This window comes from Motacilla alba, chromosome 29, assembly GCF_015832195.1.
Source record: "Motacilla alba alba isolate MOTALB_02 chromosome 29, Motacilla_alba_V1.0_pri, whole genome shotgun sequence".
NCBI classification, from domain to species: domain Eukaryota; kingdom Metazoa; phylum Chordata; class Aves; order Passeriformes; family Motacillidae; genus Motacilla; species Motacilla alba.
The window spans coordinates 1,777,559-1,801,848 of NC_052044.1; the positions used below are offsets into that span (position 1 = coordinate 1,777,559).

Sequence of the window (24,290 nt, forward strand, 5' to 3'; positions counted from 1 at the left end):
GCTTTTGGGGGTCCCAAACTCATTTTGGGGCCTTCAAATAAACTCTGGGCTCCTGAAACTTATTTTGGGGGTCCCAAACTCATTTGGGGGGCCTCAAATAAACTCGGCGTTCCTCAAACTCATTTTTGGGGGGTCTCCAACTCATTTTGGGGCCGCTCCAACCGATTTTGGGGCCCCGAAATCCCTTTGGGGGGGGGGGGGTCCCCGAGCTGCTCCTTCCGGGCTCCCCCGCTGCTTTCGGGGTTCACAAAAACCCCAAATTTTCACTTTTTTTTTGGTCTGGCGGAACTTTGGGGGGGAGGGGCAGAGTTTTGGGGTGGGGGCGGCTCCCGGGGGGGGGGAGGGGGGGTCCGTGGGCAGGGCCGGGTGGGCGCGCGCGAGACAAAAGGGGGGATGGGGGGGGGGGGGGGTTGGGGGGGTTGGGAGCGCTCGGGGCTCGTGATTGACGAGAGATGGGAAGGAACGGAACGGAACGGAACGGAACGGAACGGAACGGGGCTGAACGGGGCTGAGCGCGGACCGACCCGCGCCGCCTGCGGGCAGGGGGCGGCCGAGCCCCCCGGGAGCGCCGAGGGGGCGGGGGGGGCGCTCCGGGGTCGTTCCGCACCTCCCGCTCTTGAGGGGGGGGGGATGATTTTCATTTTGGGGTTTTTTTTTCCTTTGGTTTTTGGGGTTTTATGTTCGGTTTTGGGGTTTTTCCTTTGGTTTTTGGGGTTTTATGTTCGGTTTTGGGGTTTTTCCTTTGGTTTTTGGGGTTTTTCCTTTGGTTTTTGGGGTTTTTCTTTGGTTTTTGGGGGTTTGTGTTCGGTTTTTGGGGGTTTTTTTTGTTCGGTTTGGGGGTTTTTTGTTTGGTTTCTGGGGTTTTTTCTTTGGTTTCTGGGGTTTTTTCTTTGGTTTTTGGGTTGGTTTTTTTTTTAGTTGGTTATTGGGGTTTTTTGTTCGGGTTTTGGGGTTTCTGTTTGGTTTTGGGGTTTTTTTTGGGGTTTTGGGGTTTTTTTTTTTTTTTGTTTCACGCGATTTCTGCCGGGCGCTTTTTCCGCTCCCCACCCCCCCCGGCGGGTTTTGGGGGGGGTCTCGGTCACGGGGGGCTGCTCGGGGGGGCGCGGCGGGCGCTGTCGCCGCTGCCGGTGACTCATCCCGGAGCAGCCGCCGTGCGCGGAATCGCAACGGCCGCGGCCGCCGGGGCCCCGCCGCCCCTGCCCGGAGCGCGCCCGGGAACCGGAACGCGCCGGGACCGGGGAGCCAAAAAACCCCGGGGGGGGGGGAGCCGGGAACGGGACTGGAAACGGCCCCGGGGGAGAGCGGGAGCGGGGAAACTGAGGCACGGCCCCGCCGCGATGGAGCGGGCTCCGAACGGGGCGGGGGGAGGGGAAATTCCGATGGGAACTCGGGGGGGGCCGCGTCCTGACCCCCCCCCCCCGGACACCCCCGGACACCCCCGGACACCCCCCGGACCCCCCCAGGATACTCCCAGAGAGTCCCCGGAGGGGGTCCCAGGGTGGGGGGCCCCTGCGGACCCCAATAATCGCCGAGAGGTGAATTTGGGGTGAAAAGAGGATTTTAGTGACAGCGGGGGGACAGCGGGGGAACACTTGGGGACACTTGGGGACAGCAGGGGGCACCTGGGGACACGGTGGGGGCAGCCAGCGGTGAGGAGGGGGCGGGGGGGGGTGGTGAGGGGAGGGTTGGGGGGCGCAGGGGTCGCCAAGGGGTGGGGTGGGGCATTTGGGGGGGACGGGGGGGACAGGAGGTGGATTTGGGGATCCGGGGGTCCTGGCGGGGTGAGTTTGGGGAATTTGGGGAGGGGATTTGGGGGTCCTGGGGGGACAGGGGTGGGGATCTGGGAGGACAGGAGGGGGATTTGGGGTCGGGATCTTGCGGGAGGTGGGTTGAGGAATTTGGGGAGGAGCACGGGGGTCCCGGCGGGGGTCTCGGGGCGGAATACGGGGGTCCCGGCGTGGCTCGGGCGGGGTCTGGGGGTCCCGCTCAGTGCGGGGGGGCCTGGCCGGGAGCCCCCCGGCACACCTGGCGGAAGGCGTTGCGCAGCAGCACGTAGGGGAAGCAGCTCTCCAGCATGTCCAGCGTCAGGAAGGACGACTCAGCCACGATCTTTGGGGGCACCCATCAGCACCCATCGGCGCCCATCGGCACCCATCGGCACACATTGGCACCCATCAGCACCCATCGGCACCCATCGGCGCCCATCGGCACCCATCGGCACCCATCGGCACCCATCGGCACACATCAGCACCCATCGGCACACATTGGCACCCATCGGCACCCATCGGCACACATTGGCACCCATCGGCACCCATCGGCACCCATCAGTGCCCATCGGCACCCATCTGCACCCATCAGCACCCATCGGCACCCATCAGTGCCCATCGGCAGCCATCGGCACCCATCAGCACCCATTGGTGCCCCCCACCACCAACCCCCGGGGGGGATGAGACCGCCGGGGACACCCCTGAGCCCGGCCGGGGGGACAGCACGACACAGCCAGGGACATCGGGGATGGCCCTGGGGACACCCCGAGCCCAGAACCCACCCGGGGTCCCCTGAGCCCCCCCAGGGGACATCGGAAACTGCCCAGGGCCACCCCAGCGCCCCCACAAGTGTCCCCAGATCCCCCTCTGAGGTGTCCCAGGTGTCCCCCCCAGGTGTCCCAGGTGTCCCAGGTGTCCCCCCAGGTGTCATCTGTCCCCCAGGTGTCCCCGTTGTCCCCACCAGGTGCAGCAGCAGCACGATCGAGTCCTGGTTCCGCGCCCGCGCCTTGTCCGGCTCCTGGGCCAGCTGCAGGAGGCTGCTGGAGGCCAGCTGGGGACACAGGGGACAGCGACAGTCAGCGACAGCGGGGACAGCGGGGACAGCGGGGACAGTGCCATCCAGGAGGGGACAGTGCCATCCGGGAGGGGACAGGGCCAGGCTCACCAGCAGGAACTCCTTGAGGTGCATCTCGATGTTCTTGCTGTGCACGGTGAAGAGCGCGGCCGAGAGCTGCACGATGGCCTTGGCCAGGCAGTGCAGGTTGTTGTTGTGGCCTGGGGACACCGGGGGACACCGGGGGACACCGGGGGACACCGGGGGACACGGGTTGGGAGTCAGTGAAGGTGGGCACACGGGAAGTTTGGGGATCTGGGAAGGTTGGGGACATGGGAAGGGGTTGGGGACACAGGAAGGTCTTGGGGACACTCAAATGTCGGGGACACTGGAGGGTTGGGGACACGGGAGGGTGTTGGGGACACTCAAATGTCGGGGACACAGGAGGGTTGGGACACGGGAGAGTGTTGGGGACACTCAAATGTAGAGGAGGGCTGGGGACAACCCAGAGTCTCCACAGTGCCACCTCCCTTGGTGACAGTCCCGGGGTCCCCCTGTGCCCCCAAACCCTCTGCTGTGACAATGGGACAGTGAGAACTGCCAGCATGGGGACAGGGGGACACGAGGACAAGGGACAAGGGACACAGGGGACATGGGGACACACAGGGACACGGGGACACAGGGGCATGGGGACATGAGGGCACACAGGGACATGGGGACACGGGGCCCCCTCACCGTCCAGCTCGGGGTTGTACTGGGACGCGGGGTCAGCGGCCAGCAGGGGCAGGGACACGGCCACGAACACCAGGAGCAGGCAGGACACCTTGTAATCCTCCTCGGGGGACGAGCCCTCTGCGGAGCGGGGGACAGCGCGGTGACAGCGGCGCCCAGGTGACAGCAGCGCCACCCGCGGCGTCCCCGGAGCCCCCCGCACCTGTCCTGTGTCCGGCCAGGGCCGTGACCAGCGCCGGGTCCACCTCGCACGGGACCCCCGCGGCCGAGGCCAGCTCGAAGATGCTCAGGGTGACCTGGGGACACGCGGTGTCACGCGGCGTCGCGCGGCGTCACGCGGCCAGCCCCTCCCCGGTGTCCCTGTCCCCACCTGGATGTCGGTGTCGGGGGTCACCACGTCCGCCAGGCACTCGATGGGGCCCATCAGGAAGGGGCAGTGCTGGGAGAACACCTGGGGGGGCAGGGGGCCCAAATGGGGACACTGGGGGTGCCTTGTGTCCCCAAATGGGGGTCTCGGGCCTCAAATGGGGACACTGGGGGTGCCTTGTGTCCCCAAATGGGGGGGTCATGAGTCCCCAAATGTGGGGATTCTGTGTCCCCAAATGGGGGGTCCCAGGTCCTCAGATTGGGGGTCATGTGTCCCCAAATGGGGGGACTGGGACCCCAAACGGGGGTTCTGTGTCCCCAAATAGGGGACACAAATCCAAATGGGGGGACTGGGGGCGCCCTGGGGTGCCCCGGGGGGTCCCGGGGGGTCCCGGGGGTCCCACCTCCCGGAGGCCCTGCTGGGCCATGGCGCGGAAGCTCAGGATCTCCCCGATGATGGTCATGCGCTTCAGGACGTTCTCTGCCGCTGCGGGGACACGCCGGGGACAGCGGGGTGACGCGTGTGACCCCCCGCGTGCCACCCCCCGCGTGCCACCCCCAGCGTGCCACCCCCCGCGTGCCACCCCCCGCGTGCCACCCCCAGCGCGCCACTCACAGCTCAGGCGGGGCAGCAGCGCCGGCCTCTGCTCGGCCCTGCAGCAGCGCAGCTGCACCAGCGTGTCCATGTTCTCTGCCACCAGCTTCTGCGGGGACACGGGGACACTGGGGACGCCGGGGGACACGGCAGGAGCTGGCACCTCCGACCCTCCCACTGAGCCCAAGGGGGAGGCAGGGACGGGGTTGGAGTGGCACCGGGGTGGCCCTGCTGGCTGTGTCACAGGGCTAGCAGCACCAGCCTGTCCCCAGCGCTCTGAGCCCTGTCCCCAGCCCCTGTCCCTTGTCCCCAGCGCTCTGATCCTCGTGCCAGCCCCGTCCCCTGTCCCCAGAGCTCTGACCCCTGTCCCCAGCCCCTGTCCCTTGTCCCCAGTGCTCTGATCCTCGTGCCAGCCCTGTCCCCTGTCCCCAGAGCTCTGATGCTTGTCCCAGCCCCTGTCCCCTGTCCCCTGTCCCCTGTCCCTGTCCCCAGCGCCCGTACCTTCAGCTCGGTCACCTGGGACCCCACGTGCCACATCAGGTTCTCGCTCAGGAACCTCATCCCGTAGGGCCCGATGAGCTCGGCCAGCGCCCTCATCTCTGCGGGAGGGGACAGGTGGGGACCCTGGGGGGACAGGGGGTGACGGCGCCCCCCGAGCCCCCCCCCGAGCCCCCCAGCCCACCTGAGACGTCGGAGAACTCGGCGGCGCTGAACGGGGGCTGCTCCTCGCGGGGCACCGTGGTGAAGGCCTGCAGCGCGGGGGACAGGAGCACGGCCCCGGTGCTGGCCTGGCGCAGCAGCGCCTCCAGGTACCTGCGGGGACACGCCGCTGTCACCCGGGGCACTGTCACCCATGGCAGCGTCACCCTGGGCACTGTCACCTATGGCACTGCCACCCACGGCCCCGGTGCTGGCCTGGCGCAGCAGCGCCTCCAGGTACCTGGGGGACACGCCACTGTCACCTGGGGCACTGTCACCCTGGGCACTGTCACCCTGGGCAGTGTGACACTCAGCACTGCCACCCATGGCACTGTGCCACCCATGGCACTGTCCCACCCACGGCAAGGTCACCCACGGCAATTCCGCCCATGTCCCCGCTGCCACCACCCCGTCCCCGCGTCCCCACGCCCTGCGGTGACCCTGACCCCCCGCGGCCGTGTCCCCGGGCGCCGGTGACACTGACCAGTCGGTGTAGATGGCGGTGAGCGTGGGCTGCCCGCTGGCGTCGCGGGGGTGGCTCTGCTGCAGCAGCACGGCGCGCAGCAGCCGCCCCGTGTCCAGGGCCACCAGCTGTCCCAGCCGCTGCACCAGCCCCATGTAGGCCACCAGCCCGGCCAGCACCTCCGAGGGACGGGCCACCTCCTGCGTGGCCTGGCTGTAGCCGGCCATGGCCACGATGGCCCTGCGGGGACACGGGGGCGGTGAGGGGCGCGCCGCGTGTCCCCTCGGCCCCGCGCGTCCCCGGCGCGTCCCCGGCGTGTCCCCGGCGTGTCCCCACCTGGTCAGGCGCGTCTCCAGGTGGCTGCTCAGGTACTCGGCCGGTGTCACCGTGTGCCCGAAGACGGTGAAGTTGGGGACGTGGTTGAGGCTCAGGGACAGCTCGGCCAAGGTCAGGTGCAGCTTGTCCATGCTGGGGGACAGTCACGGTGTGACCCCACCATGGGGACAGTCACGGTGTGACCCCGCGGGGACAATCCGTGTCCCAAGGGACAATCACACCATGTCCCCATGCCACACCCAAGCTCTGGTAGCTTCAGGTGAGCTCATGAAGCCCCCAAAGGCCACCAAGACCCCAGAAGTTCTGGAGAGCACCGAAGTCCCCAGGACCGTGACCCCATGGGGACAATCCCTCCCCCGGGTGACGCTCACTTGGTGGTCAGGGTCCGGTCCCGCCGCTGGCTCTCTGTCCCCGGTTTGTCCCTTTGGGGGTCCCCCTTGCGGGGCGGCTGCTTCGGGGTTTTCTTGACGCGGGCTCTGCTGATGGTGGCCGCACTGTGCTTGGGCAGCAGCTGTGGGGCGGGGACAGGGTCGTGGGGACATGGGACAGGGTCGTGGGGACACGGGGACACCCCAAACGGGGCCACTATGACCACGGGCCACCATCCCCCGGGGCTGGGTCGGGGGCTGCGCCACCAGGTTTGGCCCCCATGGAGGAACTTCCCCACCCCGAGGGGGACAAGGGGACAGAGAGGCCACAGAGACCCCGATGGCCACAGAGACCCCAGAGGTTCTGGAGACCCCAAAGGCCACAGAGGTCACCAAGCTGGTGGAGACCCCAAAAGCCAGAGGGATCCTGAGGGTACGAAGACCCCAAAGGCCACTGAACCCCCAAAGGTTCTGGAGCCCCCAAAGGCCACCAAGGCCCCAAAGGCCCTGAAACCCCCAAAAGTGCTGGAGACCCCAAAAGTCCTGGAGACCCCATGGGCCACCAATCCTTCCAAAAGTCCCAGACCCTCCAGACTCCCCCAAGCCCCCTGAAGGTCCCAGACCCCCCCGAAGGTCCCAGACCCCCCCAGACCCCCGGGCCCCCCAGACCTGCTGGCTGAGGTTGTGCTGCTCGGCGCAGGCGTCCAGCACGCAGCCGCTGCCCACCCGCGCCAGCTCCTCCAGGAACCTGTGGCACAGCCCCAGCGCCGCCGCCTCCAGCTGCGGGTACTGGGGGGACACGGCACCCCTCAGGGCCGGGCACGGGGCTGGGGGACCCCCAGGACCCCCCCTGGGCGTCACCCACCTCCTCGGGGCACATGGGGTGCGGGCAGCGCGAGAAGTGGGCGCAGAGCAGGGGGAAGGCGATGGCGAAGCGCAGCATGGACGGCTCGTCCAGCGTCGCCGCGAACATCCGCTCCAGGGGCCGCGGGTGGAAACTGCGGGACAGGAGGGGACAGGAGGGGACAGGGATGGGGACAGGACAGCGGGGTCAGGGGACACCGAGAACATCCGCTCCAGGGGCCGCGGGTGGAAACTGCAGGACAGGAGGGGACAGGAGGGGACAGGGACAGTGGGGTCAGGGGACACCGAGAACATCCGCTCCAGGGGCCGCGGGTGGAAACTGCGGGACAGGAGGGGACAGGAGGGGACAGCAATGGGGACAGGGGACACCGAGAACATCCGCTCCAGGGGCCGCGGGTGGAAACTGCGGGACAGGAGGGGACAGGGACAGGGATGGGGACAGGGATGGGGACAGCGGGGTCAGGGGACACCGAGAACATCCGCTCCAGGGGCTGCGGGTGGAAACTGCGGGACAGGAGGGGACAGGGATGGGGACGGGGACAGGGAGAAGACGGGACAGGGACAGGACAGCGGGGTGAAGGGACAGGGATGGGGGTGACAGGGAAAGGGAAAAGGGGTACGGGGTGGGAAAAGATGTTACAGGGGTGGGAAAAGGGCAAAAATGAGATAGGAAGTGGGAAAAGGGGGTATGGGGGTGGAAAGGGGGGTACAGGGGGTGCAGGGGTGGAAAGGGGGGTACAGGGGTGGAAAGGGGGGTACAGGGGGTGCAGGGGCAGGGCCGGGGCTCACCAGAGGTGGGACAGGTCCGAGGTCTCGTCCAGCAGCTCCTCGGGCCGGTCCAGCAGGCGCGTGTGGAACACCACCAGGCTCATGGCGCGGCCAACGTCCCCGTTGGAGCTCAGCGGCAGCGCCGCCTTGGCCACACTGGTGTAGGCCTGGGGACAGCCGGGGGACAGCCATGGGGACAGGGGACATGGGGACAGCCTGGGGGACAGCCATGGGACAGCCATGGGGACAGGGGACATGGGGACAGCCTGGGGACAGCCATGGGGACAGCCATGGGGACAGGGGACATGGGGACAGGGGACATGGGGACAGCCATGGGGACAGGGGACATGGGGACAGCCAGGGGGACAGCCATGGGGACAGGGGACATGGGGACAGCCATGGGGACAGCCATGGGGACAGCCAGGGGGACAGGGGACAGCCATGGGGACAGCCAGGGGGACAGCCATGGGGACAGGGGACATGGGGACAGCCATGGGGACACCCATGGGGACAGCCAGGGGGACAGCCAGGGGGACAGCGGGGACAGGGACAGGGTCAGGGGACATGGGGACAGCGATGGGGACAGGAACTGGGGACAGGGGGACAATTTTGGGAACAGCAGGGACAGGGGAGGGATAGGATTGGCACAGGGACAGGGACAGGACAGGGATGGGGACAGGGACAGGGACAGGGACAGGGACAGGGACAGGGACAGGGACAGGGACACTGCCACCACCTGGAGCCGGAACCAGTCCAGGCGCAGCGCGGTGAAGTCAAACTGCTCCTGATCATCAACTGCGGGGACAGAGGGACACGGGGACAGGGCTGGGGGTGGCAGTGCCACCTCAGGGGACCCCCTGGAGCCGCCACCCTTCGGGGTGCCCGGGATTGTCCCCGGGACAGCGGGGACACGGTGAGGGGACATTTTGGGCTGAGAGGTGACATCCCGGGCTCGGGGGGGACATCCCGGGCTCGGAGGTGACACTCCGGGCCGGGAGGGGACAAACCCGCACCTTCCTTGGCCGAGAGAGCCGAGAGCGAGCTGACGAAGGACGAGAGGATGACGGACTCCTCCTCGGGACACACCGAGAGGTTCTGCGGGGACAGGGCGGGCTCAGGGCACAGCGAGGGCCCGCAGGAGGCTCGGGGGACAGGGCCACCCCCCCGGAGGTACCTGGATGACGTCGCTGAGCACGAGGGCGTCGAAGCGGGCCAGGTAGTGCCGGTGGTAGCGGCGCAGGAGCCGCAGGTGCCGCCGCACCAGAGCCCGCAGCTGCTCCAGCAGGAACAGCAGCTCCGCCACGCGGCTGCGCCGGGGGGGCGGTCAGAGACCCCCCGAAACCCCCCCGGCATGCAGCAGCGACCCCTCGGGTCACCCCGAAATTCCTGAACCCCCCCAGTGCCCCCCCAAACTGCCGAATTCCCCCAAAACCTCTGAACGTCACCACCCTAGAGCCCCCCCCCCCCGAACCCCCCCAATGCCCTCCGAACACCCTCGAATCTCCTGCAACCCCCCCAGTGCCCCCGGGAGTCACCCCGAAATTCCTGAACCCCCCCCAGTGCCCCCGGGAGTCACCCCGAAATTCCTGAACCCCCCCAGTGCCCCCCAAACCCCCCCGAAACTCCCGAACTCCCCCAAAACCTCTGAACATCCTCAGAGCCCCACAAGGACCCCCCGAGCCCCCCCAAGTGCCCCCCGAGCAGCCCCAAAAACCCCCGAAACCCCCAAACCCGGGAGGTCCCCGCGAGTGTCCCCTCCCTGCCCCCTCTCTGTCCCCCCCCGTCCCCCCCGTCCCCTCCCTGTCCCCTCCTGTCCCCCCCCTGTCCCCTCCTGTCCCCCCCCTGTCCCCTCCCTGTCCCCACCTGTCGCTGAAGTCCTCGGGGTTCTTGCTCTTGGTCACGTGCTCGGCGTGTCGCGACAGCCAGCTCACCTCGTCGCGACACAGCGACAGCGCCACGAACACCAGCAGGGCCTGGGGGGGGACAGGGGGTCGGGACCCCCCAAAATCTCCCAAATCCTCCCAGAATCCCCCCAAAATCTCCCCCAAATCCCCTCTAAATCTCTCAAACCCCCCCGAAATCCCCCAAAATCTCTCAATGCCCCTCAAAATCCTGCCTAAATCTCCCAAATCCCCCCCAAATCTCTCAAAATCCCCCCAAAATCTCTTGAATTCCCCCCTGAGTCTCCCAAAATCTCCCCAGATTTCCCCCAAATCCCCCCAAAATCTCCCAAATCCCCCCCAAATCTCTCAAAATCCCCCCAAAATTTCCCGAATTCCCCCCTAAGTCTCCCAAAATCTCCCCAGATTTCCCCCAAATCTCCCCAAAATCTCCCAAATCCTCCCGAGTCTCCCAAAATCTCCCCAAATTTCCCCCAAATCCCCCCAAAATCTCCCCAAATCCCCCTCCAAATCTCTCAAAATCCCCCCAAAATCCCCCCAAAGCCCCTCCAAAGCCCCCCCAAAGCCCCCCGGCCCCACCTTGGGTCCCAGCAGCCCGGGCTGATCCTCCAGCAGCGCCGCCAGCTCCCGCACGGCGCCGCGCAGGAAGGAGCGGCGGCCCCGGTGCAGCGCCGGGCTGAGGGAACCGGAGGTTTGGGGGGGCCCGGGGGGTCCCCGGGGTCGGGGGGACACGGTGGGGGGGGACGGAGAGGGCAGGGGGAGGGGGCACGACCCCCCGAAGGAATCGGGGTGGCCCTGGGGCAGCGCCGGGCTGGGGGAACCGGAGGTTTGGGGGGGCCCCGGGGGTCTCCGGGGGTCGGGGGGACTCTGAGGGGACAGGGGGGGACAGGGGGGACAGGGGGAGGGGGTAGGAACCAGGGGGGCCCCACGGGCATGGGTTGAGGGGATTTGGGGGGTCAGGATGGGGGACAAGGGGGGTCAGGATGGGGGACAAGGGGGGGTCGCGGCCAGGGTCACCCAGAGCCCCCCCGGGCACCCCCAGGGGACAGCGCGTGTGGCAAAGGGGGCAGTGCGGAACAGGGGGAGAGACCCCCCGGGACCCGCCCGGTTTTGGGGTGCTCTGGGACCTCCCAAAGCCCCCGGGACCCCCCCGGGCACCCCAAACCCCGCGGGACCCCCCCCGGCCCCCCCAGCCCCCCGGACCTGTGCGCCGCCGCGTGCTCCCGGCACTCCTTGACATCGGCCACGCGCTTCCCGTACCTGGCGAGGGACACCTGGGCCTGGCACCGCCCCGTGCCACCCCCGCAGCCCCCCGGGCACCCCCCTGGCACCCCCAAAGGGCCCTGAACAGCCCCCAGCCCCACCCTGGCACCCTCCGAGTCCCCAGCGACGCCCCCAGCCCCTGGCAGCAGCTGTGCCACCCCCACCCCGGGCAGTGCCACCCGCGGTGTCCTCGTCCTGACCACCCTGCCTCTGAGCAGTGCCACCCGCCATGTCCCCTGGGCAGTGCCACCATCCCCCACCCCGGGCAGTGCCACCCGCGGTGTCCCCCTCCCCCCCCCGCCAGTGCCACCCGCAGTGTCTCCATCCTCTCCCCCCCCGGGCAGTGCCACCCGCGGCGTCCCTGTCCCCCCAGGCAGTGCCACCCCCCCGGGCAGTGCCACCCGCCATGTCCCCATCCCCCCCAGACAGTGCCACACCCCCCCCCAGGCAGTGCCACCCGCGGTGTCCCCTCTCACCCCTTGAGCCCCCCCAGCAGCTCCTCGGTGACCTTGTGCACCGCGATGGCCTCGTCGCGCACCAGGGTGACAAAGAGGGACCCGCGCAGGGCCTGGCGCCACAGCTCCTGGCACGGGGGGGCAGCCAGGGCGCCCGGGCACACCAGGAACCCCACTGGGGGGGACAGCGCGTCAGGGACCCCAGAATGGGGACAGCCCCGCTTCAGGGACCCCAGAATGGGGACAGCTCAGTGTCAGGGACCCCAGAATGGGGACAGGCCCATGGCAGGGACCCCACTGGGGGGGACAGCGCGTCAGGGACCCCAGAATGGGGACAGCTCAGTGTCAGGGACCCCAGAATGGGGACAGGCCCATGGCAGGGACCCCACTGGGGGGGACAGCGCGTCAGGGACCCCAGAATGGGGACAGCTCAGTGTCAGGGACCCCAGGAACCCCACTCGGGGGGGGGACAGCGGGTCAGGGACACCAGGGACCCCAGAATGGGCACCAGGGCTTGGGGACACTGCCCAGGAGGGGTTGGGGACACGTGGGCAGTGCCAGCACTCACAGATGATCCAGCGCTCCATCACCTCCAGGGACAGGTACTCACAGGCCATCTGGGGACAGCAGTGCCACCACATCACTGTCCCCTGAGCCCCTAGTGCCCATGTCCCTGTGTCACCACACCCCTGTCCCTGTGCCACCATACCCCTGTCCCCGTGTCACTCATGCTGTCGCAGGTGGCCAGGCTCAGCCTGTCCCCATGTCCCCGTGTCCCCGTGTCCCCGTGTCCCCACAGGTGTCACTCACGCTGTCGCAGGTGGCAGGGCTCAGCCTGTCCCCATGTCCCCGTGTCCCCGTGTCCCCACAGGTGTCACTCACGCTGTCGCAGGTGGCCGGGCTCAGCCTGTCCCCATGTCCCCGTGTCCCCGTGTCCCCACAGGTGCCACTCACGCTGTCGCAGGTGGCCGGGCTCAGCCTGTCCCCATGTCCCCATGTCCCCACAGGTGTCACTCACGCTGTCGCAGGTGGCCGGGCTCAGCATGTCCCCCGCGGGTCCCAGCAGGCTCAGGAGCTGCTCCTGCCGCCACAGCTCCGCGTCCCGGCAGCGCCGCGCGAACGGGGCCCGCAGGGACAGCAGCGCGCCGCCCACGGCCTGGGGACAGCGCCACGCTGGGGACACCGGCCCGGCCGGAGGGGTGACCCCGCCGGGGACCGGGACCCCCGACCCACCTTGGTGTGGGGCCCGAACTCCTCGGGCAGCTTCTTCAGGGGGTGCTCGTACTCCAGCACCATCTGCGCCAGGCGGGCGAAGCCGGGCTCGCTGTGGGGACACGGCGTGGGGACACGTTGGGGACAGCCCCGGGGCCGGTTCTGGCATTGGGGACACGTTGGGGACAGCCCCGGGGCCGGTTCCAGCAGGGGCGCAGCGTTGGGGACACACTGGGGACAAACCCTGGGGCTGGCCCCGGCATTGGGGACATATTGGGAATGGCACCAGGGCTGGCCCCGGCATTGGGGACACACTGGGGACACACTGGGGCCAACACCAGGATGACTCCAGCGAGGCCACAGCCTTGGGGACAACCCCACAGACACAGCGCTGGGGACAGCAGGGGTGGGGACACGGCCCTGGGGACAGCAGGGGTGGCCCTGGGGACAGCAGGGTGGCCCTGGGGACAGCAGGGTGGCACCTGGCGCCGTGGCTCATCTCGTGCGCGCAGTGGTAGAGCCCCAGCAGCAGCCGCCGCTCCTCGGCGCGCGCCAGCAGCAGCACCAGCGACACGTAGGTGACAACCAGGTCCAGGTAGCCCTTGGTGAAGTCGTAGTTGATGTGCTGGCGGGGAGGGGACAGCGTGAGGCCGCGGCGACAGCGGGGACAGCGCGGGGCGGCGGCCGGGGGCGGCACTCACGATGTCGAAGAAGCACTGGCTGGCGTCGATGGTGTTGAGCAGCTCGTACACGTGGTCCTGGGGACAAGGGGACAGCGCTGCGTGTCACCGCCGCGGCCCCGGCTCCGAGGGACCGACCCTGCGTCACCGCGTCCCCCTGTCCCCTCTGTCCCCTCGGGGCTCACCCGGAACTCCAGGACGTCCAGGAAGGTTTGGTAGAACGGCGCCAGCGCCCGCACGATGTCCCCTCTGTCCCTGTGCACCGGGCCCAGGTGCTGCTGCAGGGGACACGGGGACAGCGGCGTGGGTGGCACGGGGACAGCAGGGACACGGGGACAGTGGGGACATGGGGACAGTGGGGACACGGGGACAGCGGCGTGGGTGGCACGGGGACAGCGGCGTGGGTGGCACGCGGGTGACGGGGGGGGGTGAGAAAAGGGGACATCCGGGGATGAGTGACAGAGGGGACACGCAGGGTGGGGTGGCACATCCCACGGGGGGGGGGGGGGACATAGGGGTGGGGACCAGGGGCTGGGGACAGCGGGGACAGCGGGGACACAGGGACAGCAGGGATGTGGGGACACGGAGACACAGGGACAGTGGGGACACGGGGACAGTGGGGACAGCGGGGACACGGGGACAGCAGCTCACGGTGCTGCTCCGCACGTCCAGGTGTGGGAATTTCTTCTGGATGAACTTGACCGAGGCCTCCATGGCCTTGTCCCCGAGGAAGGGCGGCCGCGTGCGGGGGTCCGAGCACGTCTGGGGGACCCCCCACGTCACAACCCCCCGAAACGACCCCAGAAACCTCTCTGGGGGCTGGGACACCCCAAAAAAACCCCAAAACTGAAACCCTCCCAATCAGATCCCCCCCAAACCCCTCCTCGGGCTGGGACACCCCAAAAACCCCCCCAAACTGAGACCCCACCCCTCAGATCTCCCAAAAACCCTGCCGGCCTGAGACCCCCCCCAAAAAACCCCCCCAAAACTGAGACCCCACCCCTCAGATCCCCCAAAAACCCCTCCCTGGGCTGGGAGTCCCCCCAAAAAACCCCAAAACTGAGACTCCCCCTGCTTCAGATCCCCCCAAACCCCTCCCCCTGGCTGGGACCCCCCCAAAACCCCGCCCCACCCCAACCTTCCCTGGGTTGGAACCCTCCAAATTCCTCCTTAGGGTTGGGACCCCCCAAAAATCCCCCCAAAACTCAGACCCCCCCTCCTTCCTCAGACCCCCCCAAATTCCCCCTCAAGGCTGGGACCCCCCAGACCCCCCTGTCCAAGCTCCTCCCTAACCAGGACCCCCCAAGCCCCCCTAAAACCCCTCCTGGGCTGTCCCCCCTCCCCAAATCCCCCCGTCTCCGTCTCCCCCGATCCCCTCGGCTGCTCCCCATGGCCGGGGGGCTTTGGGGACCCCCCGGGTGTCCCCAGGGTGCCCCCCAGGACCCTCCCCAGACCTTTTTCAGGTTGTAGACGCGCACGAGGACCCCCCGGCCCCGCTCGTTGAGCAGCGTCAGCTTCTCGGCCAGCTTGTCCCCGTACACCGAGGGCAGGGACATGGTGGCAGCTCGGCGGCACCTCGGTGGCACCCCCAGAGTCCCCAAAAGGCCCCAAACCCCAACTTCCCCTTCCTGGGCTGGGCCCGGAGGCGCCGGGGCCGCGGGGAGCACGTGACGGCGCCGCCACCGCCCCGTGACACCGCGGGGAGCGGCGCGGGTGGGGACAAGGCCGATGGGGGACACCGGCGGTGGCCGATGCCACCGTCAGCTCCGTCGGGGGCTCTGACGGCCCCGGCCCGGGCCCTGTGTCGGTGTCACAGCCCTGTGTCGGTGTCCAGGCCCTGTACTGGGGTCACGGCCCCACGCGGAACCAATTTGGGCCCACGGAACCCAAACTCACTCCCGTTTGCCCCCTCTTGGGTCCCACTCATCCCCAAACGGGTCTCATTTACCCCCGAGCAGGGGACCCCAGTCTGGGCCCATTTACCCCAATCTGGGCCCATTTACCCCAATCTGAGCCTGTTTAACCCCAGTCTGGGCCCATTTACCCCAATCTGGGCCCATTTACCCCAATCTGAGCCTGTTTAACCCCAGTCTGGGCCCATTTTACCCCAGTCTGGGCCCATTTACCCCAATCAGGGTCCCTTTACCCCAATCTGGGCCCATTTACCCCAATCAGGGTCCCTTTACCCCAATCAGATCCCATTTACCCCAATCTTGTCCAATTTTACCCCAGTCTAGGCCCATTTTACCCCAGTTTGGTCCCATAGGGCCCAACCCGGGCCTATAAAACCCCAATTTGGGCCCGTTTGACCCCAGTTTGAGCCTGTTTGACCCCAGTTTGGCCCTGTTTCACCCCAATTTGGGCCTGTTTGACCCCAATTTGGGCCCGTTGACCCCAATTTTTCCCCTGTTGCCACCGATGCCTTAATTTTTAACTTTTCATTTCTTTTAGTTAGCCAAAACAATCCTTTCCATCCCGAAATCCAAGGGCGCCGCAACAGCCTCAACCCCAAAAATTGTGAACAACGGCAAATTGGCAAAATCGCCCGGGAGGAGGGAACTTCATAACCCAAAAGTTGTAATTAGACAATTAACCCCAATACGCAAATGAACCCAAACTTATAAAAGTGTGAAAACGCAAAAATATAAACTTTTTTAGTCCATTTTGTGACCATTTTGGGTCCAGCTTGGGTTTGGACCCAGCCAGGCTCTTGTACATGAAAGACTTTTAATCAGGAATTTTTAGTTAATTTTTAATTATTTTAGGAATGAAACTTTTAATTTTTAATAAATTCCTAATTGATTTTGTGGCTCGTTCCAGGCGTCACCATGGAGACGGCGCCGCGGCGCCCCCCAGCGGCCCGGAGGACCCGGAAGCAGCGCCCGTTGCCGTGGTAACGGCGACGCTGCCGTAAAGCAGAACCGGCACTGGTGAGACCGGACCGGGACAGAACCAACCCTGCTGGGACCGAACCGGGACAGAACCAACCCTGCTGGGACCGAACCGGGGCCGGTGAGACCGGACCGGGACAGAACCAACCCTGCTGGGACCGAACCGGGGCCGGTGAGACCGGACCGGGACAGAACCAACCCTGCTGGGACCGAACCGGCGCCGGTGAGACCGGACCGGGACAGAACCAACCCTGCTGGGACCGAACCGGGACAGAACCAACCCTGCTGGGACCGAACCGGGGCCGGTGAGACCGGACCGGGACAGAACCAACCCTGCTGGGACCGAACCGGGGCCGGTGAGACCGGACCGGGACAGAACCAACCCTGCTGGGACCGAACCGGCGCCGGTGAGACCGGACCGGGACAGAACCAACCCTGCTGGGACCGAACCGGGACAGAACCAACCCTGCTGGGACCGAACCGGCACCGGTGAGACCGGACCGGGACAGAACCAACCCTGCTGGGACCGAACCGGGACAAAACCAACCCTGCTGGGACCGAACCGGCACCGGTGAGACCGGACCGGGACAGAACCAACCCTGCTGGGACCGAACCGGAGCCGGTGGGACAGAACCGGGACAGAACCGGGACCGAACCGGGACCGCTGGGACCAAACTGCGGCCGGTGAAACCGAACCGGGACCGAACCGTGCCCGGTAGGACATAACCGGTTCCGAACGGTCCCCGGCGGTACCGAACGGTGCCGGGCGGTACCGAACCGCGGCCGGTCCCGCGGGGCCGCTCGGGGCCCGCATGGAGCCGGACGCGCTCGTGCAGTGCCCGTACGACCGGAGCCACCAGGTGCGCGTGTCCCGCCTGCCCTACCACCTGGTGCGCTGCCAGCAGGTGCGCGGGGACAGCGGGACACCGGGACAGCGGGGGGACAGCGGGGACAGCGGGGACAACGGGACAGCGGGGACAACGGGACAGCGGGGACAGCGGGACAGCGGGGACAACGGGACACCGGGGACACCGGGACAGCGGGGGGACAGCGGGGACAGCGGGGACAGCGGGGACAGCGGGACAGCGGGACACCGGGGGGACAGCGGGGACAGCGGGACACCGGGGGGACAGCGGGGACACCGGGACACCGGGGGGACAGCGGGGACAGCGGGACAGCGGGGGGACAGCGGGGACAGCGGGGACAGCGGGACAGCGGGACACCGGGGGGACAGCGGGGACACCGGGACAGCGGGACACCGGGGACACCGGGACAGCGGGGGGACAGCGGGGACAGCGGGACACCGGGGACAGCGGGGACAGCGGGGACAACGGGACAGCGGGGACAGCGGGGACAACGGGACAGCGGGGACACCGGGGACAGCGGGGACAGCGGGGACAACGGGGATAGCGGGGACAGCGGGACACCGGGACAGCGGGGACAAAGGGATAGCGGGGACAGCGGGACACCGGGACAGCGGGGACAAAGGGATAGCGGGGACAGCGGGACACCGGGACAGCGGGGACAGAGGGGACAGCGGGGACAGCGGGGACAGCGGGACACCGGGGACACCGGGACAGCGGGGACACCGGGACAGCGGGGACAGCGGGGACAGCGGGGACACTGCGAACGGCGGGGGGGGACAGCGGGGACACCGGGACAGCGGGACAGCGAGGACAGCGGGACAGCGGGGGGACAGCGGGACCTGTGAGGGGTCGGTTTTGGGGTCCAGGACCTGCGGGGGGAGGCCGTGCGGGTCTGGGGTCCGCGGGAATTGGGGTCTGGAGTCGGGATCTGGGGGGGTCCGGGATCTGGGAGGGTCTGGGCTCTGCAGGAATTGGAATTGGGTCTGGGGTCCGGGGGGGTCCGGGCTCCGCGCGGGCTCAGGTTTGGGGTGCGGGAAGGGGCTCGGTGTCCCCGTTCAGCCCCCCCCCCCCCCCCGTGTCCCTGTCCCCAGAACAACCCGCAGGTGTCGCGCACCTTGGCCACGTGTCCCTTCAACGCGCGCCACCGCGTCCCGCGCGCGCTCCTGCGCGCCCACGTCACCTCGTGCCCCGACAAACTGCCGCTCGAGCTGCCCCCAGGTACGCGCTGGGCCCCAGCTGTGCCCCAGGTGTGCCCAGGTGTGCCCAGGTGTGCCCCCAGGGTGTGCCCCAGGTGTGTCCCCAGGTGTGCCCCCGGATGTGCCCCAGGTGTGCCCCCAGGTGTGTGCCCAGGTGTGCCCCCAGGTGTGCCCCCAGGTGTGCCCCGGTGTGCCCAGGTGTGCCCCCAGGTGTGTGCCCAGGTGTGCCCAGGTGTGCCCCCAGGTGTGTCCCCAGGTGTGCCCCCAGGTGTGCCCCCAGGTGTGCCCCGGTGTGCCCAGGTGTGCCCCCAGGTGTGTCCCCAGGTGTGCCCCCAGGTGTGCCCCCAGGTGTGCCCAGGTGTGCCCCCGGGTGTGCCCCCGGGTGTGCCCCAGGTGTGCCCCCAGGTGTGCCCCAGGTGTGCCCAGGTGTGCCCCCAGGTGTGCCCAGGTGTGCCCCCAGGTGTGTCCCCAGGTGTGTCCCCAGGTGTGCCCCGGTGTGCCCCAGGTGTGCCCCCAGCTGTGCCCCAGGTGTGCCCCAGGTGTGCCCCCAGCTGTGCCCCAGGTGTGCCCAGGTGTGCCCCCAGGTGTGCCCCCAGGTGTGCCTTGATGTACCCAGGTGTGTCCCCAGGTGTGCCCAGGTGTGTCCCCTGCTGTCCCCAGGTGTGTCCCCTCACCGCTGTCCCCTGTGTCCCCCCAGGTGTGTCCCCTGCTGTCCCCAGGTGTGCCCAGGTGTGTCCCCTCACCGCTGTCCCCTGTGTCCCCGCAGTCCCCGAGGACACGCTCCAGACAGCCGGGGGACCCCCCCAGGCCTGGCAGCCCCCCCCGTGCCAGGAGGACTGGGACGCAGGTGAGGGTCCCGCGGTGTCCCCAGAGCCCCCCGTGTCCCCAGCGTGTCCCCCACGGTGTCCCCAGAGCCCCCGGCGTCCCCACGGGCTGATACCGTGTCCCAATGGTGTTCCCATCCTGTCCCCACGGTGTCGCCACGGTGTCCCCACGGTGTCCCCATGGTGTCCCCACGGTGTCCCCCGCGCAGAGCAGAGCGAGCTGGAGCTGGAGGAGCCGCTCCCGTTCATCCTCCAGGTCACCAAGGGGGACCTGCCTGTCCCCTGCCACAGGTAGGACCTGGGGACAGGGCTGGCACCGCCGGGGCCGCCCAGGGCTGCGAGTGTCCCCAGGTGCCACACTCAGGGGTGCGAGTGTCCCCAGGTGTCACACTCGGGTGTGCGAGTGTCCCCAGGTGCCACACTCGGGGGTGGGAGTGTCCCCAGGTGCCACACTCGGGGGTGCGAGTGTCCCCAGGTGTCACACTCAGGGGTGCGAGTGTCCCCAGGTGTCACAGCTGTGCCTGTGTGTCCCCAAGTGCCACACTCACCTGTCCCCAGGACACCTGAACTGACCCCCCCCCCCCCCCCGTCTGTCCCCCAGCGCCGACCCCGCCGCCCCCCCGGAGGGGCTGCCACTGAGGAAGCCGCGGCCGGCGACAGCAGCGCCACGCTTGGGGACAGCCGGGCCGCGCTCGGGGACAGCCGGGCCCCGCTCGGGGACAGCGCGGCCCCGGCCGGTGTCGGCGGGCGCGGCCCGGGGGGTCCCGGGGGTCCCCCCGGCTGTCAAATATTCCCGGAAATAAAAACCGCTCCGAGAGCCGCCGCTGTCCCCGGGGCGCTGGGCGGCGACAGGCGACGCTGCGGGTGGGGACAGTGCCACCGCCGTGTGGGGAAATGCGGGGAGCCCCCCCTGACCGGCGGGTGTCCCCCCCGCGCTGGTCACCGCGGGCTGCTCGTGTCCCCTCGCAGGGTCCCTGTCACCCCTCCGGTGTCGCCCTGCCACCCCCCTCGCTGTGTCCCTGTCACCCCTCCGGTGTCCCCCTGCCACTCCCCTCGACGTGTCCCTGTCACCCCCCCGGTGTCCCGCTGCCACCCCCCTCGCTGTGTCCCTGTCCCTACCCCCGTGTCCCGGTCACCCCCGTGTCCTGTCCCCACCCCTTCGATGTGCCCCTGTCACCTTCTGGTGTCCCCCTGCCACCCCCCTGGACGTGTCCCTGTCGCACCCCCTATGTCCCTGTCACCCCCTGTCCTGTCCCCCCGTGTCGCTGTCCTGTCCTGTCCTGTCCTGTCCTGTCCTGTCCCCTCCCCGTGTCCCTTTCCCCCGATCCGGCGCTCCCGGGAGGAATTTTGGGCTCGGGGGGGGCAATTTTGGGGCATCTTGCGCAAGGTCCCCCCCCCCCCCCCTCGTGCTCGGGGTACTGGGACAGGGGTCCCCACCCTGGGGGGGCGACAACAGGGGGGTCCCGACCCTGGGGGGGCGACAACAGGGGGGTCCCCACCCTGGGGGGCGACAACGGGGGGGTCCCGACCCTGGGTGGGGGACAAGGGGGGGACAAGGGGGAGCCCCATCTTGACCCCCCCCCCTCCACCCTGGAAATCCTTCCCAAAAATTGTCACAGAGCGTCCCCTCCCCACCCCGAGACCCCCCGGGACCCCCAGGAGGGGGGGGATCCCCACCCCCCCCCCAAATTCCTCCTCCTTTCACCCCCCCCGCCCCCCCCCGGGAGCCGAGCTCCGCTCGGAGCCGCCGGATTTGGGGCGGAAAAAGTGGAAATGGGAATTTCTGTGTCACCGCCGCCTCCGCTGCCGCCACCCCGCGCGTCCCGCCCGCCTTTTGGGGACAAAAATCTCCTTTTGCTCCTTTTTTCTCCTTTTTCTCCCTTTTCTCCTTTTTCTCCTTCCCCCCTTCCCAGGGGTTCGCCCGGCTCGGGGGGCGGGGGGGGGCCTGGAATGTTCTGGAATTGTGGGAATTCCGGGATCGCAGCTGCGGGGCGGGATCGGGATCGGGATTTCCACCCCCGCCCCCGATCCCAGCATCTGCCGCGGGCCCGTCCCTCCCGCTGCTTTTCCCCGAAATCCCGTTCAAAATCCTCTTTTTTGGGGGGAATTTTCCGCCCCCCCCGGCTCCACCAGGGCGCTCCCAGCGGGATTTATCCGCTCACCCCATCCCAAATCCCACCCCGCACCCCGAGCGGGATCCCCCCAAAACCCCACCCACATCCAGCAGGGATTTTCCCCATATCCCCCCATTTTTTCCCAATTTTTCTCGTATTTTCCCAATTTTTTACCAACTTTTCCCAACTTTTTCCAAATTTTCCCTATTTTTTCCTATTTCCTCCCAATTCTTCCCATTTCCCCCTATTTTTCCCTATTTTCCCCCCATTTTTCCCCATTTCCCCCCTATTTTTCCCTATTTTTCCCTATTTTTCCCATTTTCCCCCCTATTTTCCCATATTTCCCCCCATTTTTCCCTATTTTTTTTCCCCCAATTTTTCCCTATTTTTCCCCTATTTTTCCCTATTTTCCCCCATTTTCCCCCCATTTTTTCCCCATTTTTTCCCCATTTTTCCCTATTTTTCCCCATTTTTCCCCCCATCTTTTCCCAATTTTTCCCAGCTTTCACCAGCTCTGTCCCCTCTCCCCGCCTGGCCCGGGCCTGGCCCGGGATTTTCCTGCCAGGGTGGATCGGGGCGGGGGCTGGAAACTCTGGGATCGCCGTCCCGGCCTGGGAACAAACAGGCGGCTCCCGCTTTTCCACCCATTTTTTAATGGATATTTTTCTTTCCCCTCTCGCCCGGGTCGGGAATTCCCTGGGCAGGGAGGCGCTGGAATGTTCCGGTGCCACCCCGAGTCGCTGCCACCTCCCCCTTGTCACCTTTGTTGTCCCCAAATCCCCGAGGGAATTCTGCCCCTGGGACCTTTGCGGGGATTTTTGGGGGTTTCGATGGATCCTCCTGGATTTTGGGGGGGATTTTTGGGGGTTTCGATGGATCCTCCTGGATTTTGGGGGGATTTTTGGGGTTTCGATGGATCCTCCTGGATTTTGGGGGGGGATTCTCCTGGATTTTGGGGGGGGGGTTTCGATGGATCCTCCTGGATTTTGGGGGGATTTTTGGGGTTTCGATGGATTCTCCTGGATTTTGGGGCTGCTGAGACCCCCCAAAAAGAGGCCCGAGGCAGGAATTTGTGGGGGAAGCAGGGAACACCCCGAAACTCAACATTTCACCCCAAAAAAGCGAGGGGGGGAGCGCCCCCAAATCCCCTCCCGCTGCCCCAGCAGGAAAATCCTGGATTTGGCCCCAAAAACGCCCCCTTGGATGGCGGGGGGACCCCAAAGGGGGCAGTGGGGAGGGACACAAGAGGGGGGACCCCAAAGGAGGATTTGGGGACGTGGGGACACAGGAACAGGGGGACACAAGGACATGGGGACACAGGGACATGGGGACACAGAGATTTGGAGACTTGGGGACATGGGGACACGGGGACAGCCATGCGGTCCCGTGTCCCTGTCCCCAAGTGTCCCCAGAACGTCCAGCCACACTCACACCCCCCCCCCCCCGTGTCCTCCTCCGCGCCTCCCCGTGTTCCCCCGGTGTCCCCTCCTGTCCCCCCGTGTCCCCTCACACTCACACCCCCCCTCCGCGCCCTCCCGTGTTCCCCCGGTGTCCCCTCCTGTCCCCCCGTGTCCCCCCCGGGCTGGCCCCGCTCCCGGGCCCTCCCGTGTCCCCCCGGTGTCCCCCTCTGTGTCCCCCGTGTCCCCCCCGGGCTGGCCCCGCTCCCGTGTCCCCCCGGTGTCCCCCCCGGTGTCCCCTCTGTGTCCCCCCGTGTCCCCCCCGGGCTGGCCCCGCTCCCGTGTCCCCCCGGTGTCCCCTCCGTGTCCCCCCCGGGCTGGCCCCGCTCCCGGGCCCTCCCGTGTCCCCCCGGTGTCCCCTCCTGTCCCCCCGTGTCCCCCCCGGGCTGGCCCCGCTCCCGGGCCCTCCCGTGTCCCCCCGGTGTCCCCTCCTGTCCCCCCGTGTCCCCCCCGGGCTGGCCCCGCTCCCGGGCCCTCCCGGTGTCCCCTCTGTGTCCCCCCCGGGCTGGCCCCGCTCCCGGGCCCTCCCGTGTCCCCCTCGGTGTCCCCCTGTCCCCCCCGGGTGTCCCCCCCGGGCCTGGCCCCGCTCCCGTGTCCCCCCGGTGTCCCCTCTGTGTCCCCCCCGGGCTGGCCCCGCTCCCGGGCCCTCCAGCGCCTTTTTGGGAAGCGCCGGTGCCGGGGCCCCCCCGCGCCCCCCCCGCGCCCGCCCGGGCTCCCGGCCAGCCCCGACCCCCCCGCGCCCCCCGCCCCGGGGACACCGGGGGACACCGGGGGACACCGGGGGGACACGGGGGGACGCTGCGGCACCGGGCCGCCCCGGGGGGGTCGCGGCGCCCCGGGAGCCCCCAGGCGCGGCCCGGGGGGGGCGCGGGGGGGCGCGGCCCCGCGGCGGCCGGGCTATATACGGGGCTGGCGCGGCCGTGACTCAGCCCGGCCCCCCCGGGGCCCCCCCCGGTGACTCAGGGGCGCGCCGGGACCGGGGGGGGCGCGGGGGGGTCCCCACGGCGGGGAGGGGGGAGCGCTGGGGACACCTCCGGGGTGGGGGCTGCGGGTGTCCCCCCCTAAAATGGGGCTGGGGGCGCTGGGGGACAATAGGGGACAATGGGGACACCGCCGGGGGGGCAGGGGGGGTCTGGGGATGTCCCTGGGGTGGGGTCACGGGGGGGGACAGCACCCGTGGGGTGACCCTGGGGTGGGGGGACAATGGGGGGGCAGAGCAGGAGGGGACGCGGGGGCAGGAGTGGGACACGGGGGTTTGGGGGTCGGGAATTTGGGGGTTTGGGGGTTTAGGGATTTAGGGACACAGGGATTTGGGAATTTGGGGGGGTCGGGGAATTTGGGGAATTTGATTCAGGAATTTGGGGATTCAGGGATTTGAGGATTTGGGGATTGGGGAATTTGGGGATTTAGGGACACGGGG

The 24,290-nt window shown here is 68.2% G+C and overlaps 2 protein-coding genes across 4 annotated transcripts; one reads left to right on the top strand and one right to left on the bottom strand.

Moving 5' to 3' along the window:
- Positions 1 to 1,550: 1,550 nt before the first annotated feature.
- NCKAP1L (NCK associated protein 1 like) lies at positions 1,551 to 15,151 on the bottom strand. Its single transcript, XM_038164214.1, has 31 exons — positions 14,977 to 15,151; positions 14,174 to 14,284; positions 13,708 to 13,800; positions 13,544 to 13,600; positions 13,325 to 13,467; positions 12,864 to 12,954; positions 12,649 to 12,786; positions 12,199 to 12,247; positions 11,652 to 11,805; positions 11,116 to 11,172; positions 10,492 to 10,588; positions 9,875 to 9,984; positions 9,186 to 9,318; positions 9,025 to 9,106; positions 8,748 to 8,806; positions 8,033 to 8,178; positions 7,245 to 7,377; positions 7,049 to 7,168; positions 6,383 to 6,522; positions 6,012 to 6,143; positions 5,697 to 5,915; positions 5,196 to 5,326; positions 5,015 to 5,112; positions 4,535 to 4,622; positions 4,323 to 4,405; positions 3,923 to 4,003; positions 3,755 to 3,848; positions 3,556 to 3,672; positions 2,932 to 3,041; positions 2,728 to 2,817; positions 1,551 to 2,109 (listed from the first exon to the last, which is right to left on the bottom strand). Exons 1-31 carry the CDS (start codon positions 15,076 to 15,078, stop codon positions 1,987 to 1,989), a joined length of 3,381 nt encoding a protein of 1,126 aa, XP_038020142.1. The 5' UTR covers positions 15,079 to 15,151; the 3' UTR covers positions 1,551 to 1,986.
- Positions 15,152 to 16,260: 1,109 nt separating this feature from the next.
- GTSF1 (gametocyte specific factor 1) lies at positions 16,261 to 20,202 on the top strand. Of its 3 annotated transcripts, none has more exons than XM_038164315.1 (5): positions 16,261 to 17,318; positions 18,371 to 18,497; positions 19,173 to 19,322; positions 19,509 to 19,590; positions 19,901 to 20,202. In XM_038164315.1, the coding sequence occupies exons 1-5, from the start codon at positions 17,226 to 17,228 to the stop codon at positions 20,100 to 20,102; spliced, it is 654 nt and encodes a 217-aa protein (XP_038020243.1). In that variant the 5' UTR covers positions 16,261 to 17,225; the 3' UTR covers positions 20,103 to 20,202. The 3 variants fall into 3 exon arrangements, with proteins under 3 accessions (XP_038020243.1, XP_038020244.1, XP_038020245.1); XM_038164316.1 differs by having other exon boundaries at positions 19,242 to 19,322; XM_038164317.1 differs by lacking the exon at positions 19,509 to 19,590 and having other exon boundaries at positions 19,242 to 19,322; positions 19,901 to 19,996.
- The last annotated feature ends 4,088 nt before the right edge of the window (positions 20,203 to 24,290 follow it).